The sequence below is a fragment of the Punica granatum genome, chromosome 5 (assembly GCF_007655135.1).
Source record: "Punica granatum isolate Tunisia-2019 chromosome 5, ASM765513v2, whole genome shotgun sequence".
In the NCBI taxonomy this organism is placed as follows: Eukaryota; Viridiplantae; Streptophyta; class Magnoliopsida; order Myrtales; family Lythraceae; genus Punica; species Punica granatum.
The window spans coordinates 26,724,769-26,734,694 of record NC_045131.1 but is presented as its reverse complement, the minus strand read 5'-3'; the positions used below and the strand labels follow the sequence as shown (position 1 = coordinate 26,734,694).

General features: G+C 33.0%; 1 protein-coding gene across 1 annotated transcript; it reads left to right on the top strand.

Moving 5' to 3' along the window:
• Positions 1-722: 722 nt before the first annotated feature.
• On the top strand, positions 723-2,855 carry LOC116209393 (non-classical arabinogalactan protein 31-like). Its single transcript, XM_031543022.1, has 2 exons — positions 723-1,312; positions 2,311-2,855. The coding sequence occupies exons 1-2, from the start codon at positions 790-792 to the stop codon at positions 2,610-2,612; spliced, it is 825 nt and encodes a 274-aa protein (XP_031398882.1). The 5' UTR covers positions 723-789; the 3' UTR covers positions 2,613-2,855.
• Positions 2,856-9,926: the final 7,071 nt, after the last annotated feature.

The following is a 9,926-nucleotide window of genomic DNA, read 5'->3' as shown; positions in this document are numbered from 1 at the left end:
TTAAAAATTAAAAAGTACATGAAAAATTCAACCGACATCAATTGAATTGGATTCCTATTCTAGGAGACAACACGTGTCATTATACCGTACTCACTTCTTTGGTATATCTTACTCTTAAACTGAGAATTTCCACAATCGAGGGAAATTACGGGCCGTTTGGATTCAGAGTTAAAGTTACTTTGATTTTGATTTTGATTTTGATTGTGGAAAAAGACAAATGAGATGTAGTTATAAATTTGACTTGGGAAACGTGTGTTTTTGTTGTGTAGTGTGTTGAGTTAAAGTTAAAGTTAAAATTAAATTTCGGGAAAACAAACGGGGCCATCTCTAGAACTCGAATTCGAAATCAATTGAATATTCGAATATCACTAAAACTTCATTTATAAAAATAGGGATCGAACCATTACGGTACGTTTAGTTTCAGAGTTAAAGTAACTTTGATTTTGATTATGGAAAAAAGACAAATGATTGTCTAGTGTATTGAGTTAAAGTTAAACTTAAAATTTTTTACTTGAAAAATATATATTTTTACAGTATAGTATGTTGAGTTAAAATTAAATTTAAAATATTTTACTTGAAAAAAATGTTTATGATTTTATTTGCGAAATTAAATGAAGTATTAATATAATGCTCACTTTATCGGTTAATTATTTGCCCTTTAATCTGCCCCGGAAGCAGAAGCAAATCTGGCCAATCTCCTCTATAAATCCCCTCTCCTTCCCCTACACACTCTCACCATCCCCATTTCTCCACCCCCCTTCTCTCTCTTCTCTTTCTCTCTCTAGCAAGATGGAGGCAGTCCTCTTTGTGCTAGTCGTCTTCTGCTTCACCGTTCAGCCCCTCTCCGCCGCTCCGGAGGACTTCGACCTCGACGTCAACCACGCGATGGTAATGCCTCCGGCCCACGCGCCGGCGCACCACCACCACCACCACCACCACCTCCTCAACCCCGGATCCTCCCCTGTCCACGCCCCGGCTCATGCCCCGGCTCACGCCCCGGCCCACCACCACCACCACCACCACCACCACCATGCCCACGCTCCTGTCCCCGCTCCAGTCCACGTCCCCGCCAAGGCGCCGCTTCACGCCCCGCCTCACATGCCGGCTCACCCGCCGGCCCACCCTCCACCTCACATGCCGGTTCACCCGCCGTCCCACGCCCCACCTCACATGCCGGTTCACCCGCCTGCCCAGCCCCCTAGGGCTGGACCCCACATGCCCCGGAGCTTCATAGCGATTCAAGGGGTTGTGTACTGCAAGTCCTGCAAGTACGCCGGGGTCGGCACCCTCTTGGGCGCCACCCCACTTCTTGGTCAGTGTTTACAGCCGAAAGGCAAACTTTCTTACATTTTCACAAAAAGAAAAAAGAAAAGATCTCTCTTTTTTCTTTTTTTAAATAATTTCGAAATTTTGTTCTTTATTTGCGTTATGTACTTAATTTTTGTTATATGTCTGCATCTTGCTCATTTTATGGCTAAATTCTGTTAAATTTTTTTTTTGACATAATGCATTACATTGGAGTTGCTTGCTGGGGACTGCCTTTTTTTGTAAAAATAAAAATAAAGAAATAGAATTTATTATTTCATTTTTCCTAAAAGTATGGAGTTTATGTTTTTTCCTGGTAAAAAAATTGTATTTTTTAAGTAATAAATCCATTTTATTTATTTTTTTAACATAATGCGTTACATTGTAGTTGCTTGCTGTAAGAATGGCTTTCTTTTCCCCTTTATTATGGATTTTATTTTATTCAATTTTTTTTCTAAAAATCTGAAGTTTTCTTCCGATAAAAGCACAAAATATCTTATTAACCAGAACTAATTATCGCTCGGATATCAGCTCAGCGCTTTTCCTTGAAGCCAATGCTATAAAATTGCTATAAAATTTTTATTCTTAAAGCCAATGATATAAAAATTTTCTTACATTATTTTTTTCATTTTCCTTGTATTATTTTTGGCACGACCTGTTTATATATATATTTTCCTTGAAACTAAATAATATTTAATTATTCAAGCAAAAAATAAAATATAATAATAATCGAATTGCAAGAAACTGAAAGTCATTCATTGATTGGTAGCACTACACTCGAGGAAGAGAGAGACCAAACGAGGAAATATGTTTTACTTTTTCACTTTCTCCGAGGTGTTCCACTTTATAGAATCATTGCCGTTTGGTACAGTAACTTTTTCAGAATTTTGAATTTGGCCCCTCCATTGCCTAAAGCCTAGCTAACTTCCATTTATTAAGGACAAATTAATTATGTACTAGAAGAAGCTACTGACTCGACTGAGATATCCGTTGCGGCATTTGCAGGAGCCGAGGTGAAGCTCGAGTGCAATAGCAGCAGTCGCCCAGTGGGCGGGACCATGAAGACCGACAAGAACGGCTACTTCTTCATAATGGCACCGAAGACCATCACGACCTATGCCTTCCACAAGTGCAAGGTCTCGCTTGTGTCGTCGCCCCCGGCCGCCATGTGCAAGAAACCGTCCGACCTCCATGGCGGGATCAGCGGGGCCACCCTGCGGCCTGAGAAGCCCTTCATGGCTAACAAGCTCCCCTACATGCTCTTCACTGTTGGGCCCCTTGCGTTCGAGCCTCAGTGCCCCCATTGATTGATTAGTGCTAGATCAGTATATGATCCCGACCAGTCGTGATAATGTTGGTGATGATGATTTGAGTGTTACTAAGTTAAGGGTATCATGGAACTGAGCTTGTTGTCTATGTTGTTTCCATTTAGCTGGTCGATGTGTACTTTGTACTTAAGCGTCGTTGTTGAGCAATTAGGGCTTCGTTTGGGGTATGATATGTTCTGATTGTTGAATTGCATATACATTGTCGTGCCTTCTTAATTAAAATGTGAAAACTATTATTAAGTTTAAAATTTCGAAGAACTCGAATCTATTGTTGCTTCGTACAGATATTCTTGTGCATAGGTCTATGATGTCGGAAAAGTGAAGTAACTTCACTTGGGAGCTACAACAATTGATACGATCACGCACATTGTATGTGCCTGATGGACAGGTGAAATACTGTTTTCGTGGATGGTATGAACAAGATCTGGAGAACACAATAAAAGAAAATGATATTGTTTTTTTTACTTGGGAAAATTCTACTAACGATTCTCATGATTTAAAAATGCAACTGCCTTGTAATTACATCAAATACTGTACGCGAGGATTGAGATTGGAGGGGCATTTAGCATTTTCAAAATACAATGTCGAAATGTTGTCTGCTAATTTGTTTTATTATTCTAAAGTAACTATTACTCATATTCGGGCTATGCTCGATTTTCAGAAATTTGGTGTGCCCTTTTTAATTATGAATTTAACACATCAATTTGAGATGTGCACTAATTTAACAGTTTAAATCTTTTATTTTAGGGTTAATCTAATAAAAAAAAGAGGCCTACACTTTAGGCTTTCTTCCTAAATATAGTCAAAACTAAAAGTTAAAAATCAAAACTTATATTTTCAAAATTATTTTGTTTATATCCACTTTTAACTTCATCAATTTTATATTTAAAAATAATAAGTAATTTTAAAAATGCAAAATTGAAAAAATTGAAAAGTAAGAATATATAAAAATGGAGATGCTCGAAGGGAAATAAATTTTCATTTTAGAAATGAAGATGCTCGAGCAACAAAACTGAGAAATAATTCTCGATTGCTCACATTCTATTTAAAAGAAGTAAATAAAAATAATTTTCTTTTATTATGTGCAAAATTATAAAAATATATATTTTTGCTGGATAAACTATAAAAATATATACAGCAGAAAAATTAACAAAAGCAATTATAATACTAAAATATGTGGTTGAAAGTGACAATGCTAAAAAATTATTGAGCAATTTGAACGCTTCATAGTTTTTGTCCCGCTAAACAATTTTTACTTAAATACTTATCATTTAAGCACTTAATTTTTAATACTTAATTAAAAATAACTCCGAACATGTCCTTGTTAAGTTGGAAAATAGTCACTTTGGGTGGCTTTTATTTCGAATTTAAAGCGGGAGGGGAATATTTTCGCCTATTTAGGGGACTGCGACGTACTGTACTGCAAAGCTCTAAACCAGACACATGTTAAAGGGAAAATAGGGGGCATAGACGTAGGGTTTGCTATGTGTGAGAAGAGTGGTTGACTGAAAAAATAATAAGAGTAAATTAATAATTTCAAGTGATCAATATTACATCAAATCTAACATCAAGAAAATTTATTATATCAATTTTGATTTTGACTTATTAAATGTACATCATATTGCCAATTTCGTTTGTCTGTCATTAAAATCTCAATGAAACATTTGACGAAATGAGCAATATGATGTACATTTAATATGTCAATGTCAAAATTAATGTAAAAAAAGTAAGAAATAATGTCACATCAGATGTTTTCTTTCATTGTTGGATAGCAGACAGACGGAATTGGTCATCTGATATACACTTAATTTGTCAAGGTCCAATTTGATGTAAAAAATATTATTGAGATCTGATTTGATATACATCAATCTATCGAGAAGCAAATTATTAGTTTACTCAAATAATTATTGTGGTTGTTTTTATTTTATTCGTTAGATTTTAGTAAGTACGATTTGGACTATATCTCGTCACGAAAAGTTAGCTTTCTATGTGAGAGCGTAGAATTCCCTAATACTAATCTCCGGCCTACCACGCTCCGCACTAGGTGTTTTAACGACGGCCGATCCTCACATTGATATTCTGGATTTCGAATCCGTAACCTACATGACTTTCCTGGGCTCTAATACCATATAGCCACGAAAAGCTATCTATCCGTGTGAGAGCACAGAATTTCCTAATACTAATCCATAATATGAAGATTCACTACTCATGCTTTTATTTTTGATAATCATTGATCTTTTTTGACGATGTTCGATCGAGTCAAATTTGGGTGACATTAAACCAAGATCAATTGACCGATTCAATAAAAAAAATTATAATTTAATATTTTTCAAATAAAAAATAAAAAAGAAAGCACAAATAAATATTAAACACCGTCAATTCTTCCTCCTTGGTGCTCAGTGCCATCCCTAAGAATAGCCCTGTCAATGATCGATTGGTCACGCTTCAATTTGTATGATTCTAGGAACTGGGAGTAGATAACAATTTTGACCTCCCTAATGTAATATGGGGAGGGAGTAAGTAACGATCCATCAACTTGTGATCTGAATGTTGTGTTTGATTTTAGAGTTAAGTAGAGTTAAATTTTGATTTTAATTGGTTTGTAATGATTATAATATTGAATTGTGAAAAAAGTAATGAATAATTGAGGGAATTTAGTATTAAAAATTGAATTGAATGGTTATATTGAAGTAAAATGAAAAAATAATTATTGTGTTGTTGAATTGAAGATAAGTAAATTTAAAGAAAGTAGAGTTAAAAATTGATTGTAAAACCAAACAAAGTTAATTTTGAACTGTTGACGGGGACTGGATTGATCACCAAGGAGGAGGAGGACAATAAAATGTTTAATGTTTATCTTCCTCTTTTTTTCCTTTTTTTTCTTTATTTTGAAAAGTATAAAGTTATTATTTTATTTATTGAACCAGTCAATTTTGCGCTCTCGATTAATGTTGAACTGGATTCGATCGTTCTCAGACGCGATCAAGCATCATCAAAAAGATGTCTGGTCGAATATATTAATAGTAGAAGTATGAGTGAAAAATCTACAGATTACAAAAGTATCGACACATGTACCGTTCAGTTCTTCCATGAGAGAATGTAAGGACCAATATCTACAATTCAATGAATGCTGTTGTCTCCGTTGTGGCAGACATTTGAATTTTCCCAGAGTGGTGAAACACTATTTTTTTTTTTACTAGTCCACACATTTTCCAATAATTCGTCTGCTTTATATATTTTCATTTATCCTCAATTTAGTGCGTTTGATTTTAAAATTAAAGTAATTTTAATTTTAATTGTGAAAAATGATAAAATATTGTATAGTATGTTGAGTTAAAGTTAAAGTTAAAATTTTTGACTTGGAAAATGTGTATTTTTGTTGTGTAGTAGGTTGAGTTAAAATTAAAGTTAAAATTTTTATGATTTTAATCCTGAAAACAAACAGATCATTAATTTTCTAAAACAAACAAAAATCATTTGCGCCAACGGTCCACCATTTTCTTGTGAGGGGATCTTTTTCTTTATTCTTAACGAGACAACGCATTAAATCCTTTGAAATGAAGAGCCCAAAAATACTTTAAATTTAAATTACAATCGCATTTGTTGAATGATTTTTAAATATTTTATAAATTATAACTAGTGACATTGTGAGTGAGATTTTCAATTATGAAAAATTTTATATTGATTCTTAGAAAATTATAGCAACACTCCAATGATAAAACAAATAAAATTTTCTAAGAATCAATATAAAAGTTTTCTGAACTTAACCACTTATGCTCAAGAACCATGAGTCATATTTCCTCTTTTGTGCTCGAGACTTAAAACCACAATGCATACTTCTTCCACACTGGGGTGGAAGGAGTAGAGGGATAATTGATCATGAGGTGGGCCTCTCTCTGTTTTTTTTTTTTTGGCTTTTGAACGAAACTGATCATGAGTTCCACACGGATCTGACTAAACTTGGTGTAGCTCACATCACTTAACCTGCTCTGATACAACGTAAAATTTTCATTGAACTCATAAACACTTGAACTCATATTCAATCCAAAAATTTGAGCTGATAGATAGTAATGCTTTGCTCAATTTGTCAAACCATGCACCATAATGGCACCTAATCTCGTAAACGATGAAATTTCTTTATATCCTTCCGATACTGTGATGACAATCCTATAATAAAAAAAAATGAAAAGAACATAATAACAATAATTTTCAAGTTATTGATCAATTTTTTTATGTTTTATAGGTGATAAACCGTGTCTCATATCATAATTGCATGCTTGATCTTGTTCAACTTTTGATTGACTTCACATTGGTACATCAAGGCACAAAAGGATTTAACTTCAAGGGTGTCTGGGTTTAGTCCGATTAATCTCCGAAGCTCTGTGAAGCCCCAACGGCACATGAAGCCGGTAATCACGCCAAAGACGCTCCATGACTTCAAAAAATTTCGAACCCGAGATCGAATAGATATATGAGCTCCTCTTTAACTATTAGGCCAAACGACTTGTGGAAATTTTCTTTGGCTGAACTCACAGCTTAATGGAAGAAATAAATTATTTTTATACCATGCACTGACTGTAGAAACCAAATTTTCACAAGTGGCCTTTATAATTGCTATATGTGTCATTTTCCAACCAAAGAACTAACACGTTAGTGTTTAAGTTAATTTTATCTTTATAATTAAATTTTTAAAAGTTACCATACATAGAGCATTGACTTTCTATTATAACTACAATTTAAATTAGAAATGATCTCAAACAGTGTGTAAAATATACAAAATTTCTTGACTTCTTTGTCCATTCCTTTTCCTCTTCTCCAATATTCTCCAAGCTCCATAAATTTTCAATTGGAGAAGTTAACACAAATTCATGTTGATGGGATCGAAGGGGATTTCATTAATAATGATGAAATACTTGAAGATGATGCATCGAATAATATGTACTGTGGTAATGTGATGTTAATGATTTCCAAGCAGATGGAAGATGGGTAGTCACGGAGTGATACAACATAATTTTACTTTAACATCTCCAAGTAGCAATTTATTTATAAGGTAGCCTAAGAAGCGGAAAATTTTGAGAAGAATATCAAATCTTTAATGAAATCAAATAGATATAATGAATGATTTTCTAAAAGATTATATATAATTCAATTACTAAGAAAAATTAAATTAAAGTAAGGAATAAAAAAGTGTAAATTTTGTAACTCGTGTACACCAGTCTGTTGCCATTGTCGAGCAGAGTAGTAACCCCCGTATTGGGACTTTTGCTATCCATGGAGCTTAAAGAATATTGTAGGAAATGAGAGAGAACATACGAATAGTTTTGTGCAATTCTTTCATATCCTTTAGGGTTATTTCTCTCAATAAGTTGTAATTGTTATAGAAATTCAATATTTAATTTAAGTTAATTTTATAATTTTAATTATAAATTTAAAATTAACTTGAAAACTAACAGTGTTAGTTCTTGGGATGGAAAAGAAAACATGTCGCAATTATAGAAGCTGCTTGTGAAAAATTAGTTTTCACAGGCGGTGCACAATATAAAAAATTCAAAAATAAAAGCAGTATGTTGTTTCATAAAATTTTGAATGAAAATTTCTAATTGATTGGAGATTTTTTCAAATAATTAATAGTGTGTTTGGTTTTAGAGTTGAGTTGAGTATAGTTTTGATTTTAATTGGTTTGTAATGATTGTGATATTGAATTATAAGAAAAAGTGGGAAAAAAGTAATGAATAGTTGAAAAAAAGTAATGATTGTATTGTTGAATTGTGAAAAAGGTAATGAATAATTGAGATAATTTATTATAATATATTGAATTGAATTGTTAAAAAAATTGAAGAAAAATGAAAAAGTAATAATTGTGTTTTTTACTTTTGTTGTGTAGTGAGTAAAGTTAAAGTTAGAGTTAAAATCTTAAAATCAGATTGCGAAATCAAACAGGCCGTAAGAAATTTTTGCTAAAATAAACATTAAAATATTAAAAAGTTCTCATGTCTAATCACTTTGATGTGTAAGACAAAGTAACAAACAGTTCATAGATAATTTCTTCTATTTTCGTGAAATCATAATATATTTTCATTTTATTTGGATATCAACTTATTATATATTATGATAGAAAACTCGCGTGTCGCGGCGGGTCAAATATTAGTTTTTTATTTGTTATAGTAATTTGTACAATAATTAATGTATAGTATAATTGAAACAAATCTTAAGACTACTTATGTGTAAAATTTATAAGTTCTTGATTGACAGTAAATAGTCTAGATTTTTCTCCCCATTAATCTTAATTTGAATTTTAAATATTTCTAGTTTGAAAAAGTGAGCCTCTAATTTTAAGTTGAATTTTACCCACAGTAGGGTTTGATCAATACCTCAGTGAAAATTGTTTTAGCGAACATACAGGCATAACTTTGTATCTCACTAAAAATAAGAATATTTTTTTTATCATCACAAATAAAATGAGACTACTAATATCGGTGGTAAATTGAAGTGGACATTTTTCCCAATGCGGGTTGGTTTTAGATGATTCGGCATCCCTAAAGTAAGGTCTCATGTGCAAGTCTTGTGAAAAAAATCTACAACATGAGGAATTTTATTTCTCAGTGGGCCGACGTTGCTCGAACTTAGATTAATCGTACCGTTGAAATTTTGAATTCCAAGTCATGCTCAACAGACTTAGTGGTCCGACATTGTTTGAACCTAGATTAATCGGACTGAACTTTTCAAATACCAAGTGATGCATATAGAAGTAGAAAAGGCTTAATATGGTTAATTTATTAGAGGAAAATTAGAAAACAAATAGAATAGTGGGTTCCTTGAGTGGAGAAACCCACCGAATTCAGTTTTGTTCTAAGGGCGGATGAGTTTTTGTTAGAGGAAAAACTAATTTATAAAAATAAATAGTTGAATCGTAATGATGGATCATGAATTATAATTTTATTGTAGACACATGCTTGATATAAAATTTTAAGTTGGTAGATGTAGAACGCATTTTCCTTTGAGGGGAAACTAATTTATGAAAATAAGTGGCTCAATTGTAACGAAAAGATCATTTCATCGGGCGTGTTGACTTAATTGCTTAAAATCTTATATGGGTTGAATCTCAAAATAGTGTCAATTGGATTACTTAACAGAATCTTGTTGAGGTTGAATCTCAAAATACTAAGAAAATGGGCGAGTTTTGTTAAAAAAAAATTAAGAAGAAAAAGAAGGAGAGAAAGGTGGCTAGTGGGGAAAAGCATCCCACTCGGTCGGTGATGGCTATGGATGAGTGGGGAACTAGACCAGCACGGT

Coding starts and splice junctions, on each gene's coding strand:
- LOC116209393 (XM_031543022.1), top strand. CDS start 790: ATGGAGGCAGTCCTCTTTGTGCTAGTCGTCTTCTGCTTCACCGTTCAG. Junction 1,313..2,310: donor GGGCGCCACCCCACTTCTTG/GTCAGTGTTTAC, acceptor CGGCATTTGCAG/GAGCCGAGGTGAAGCTCGAG.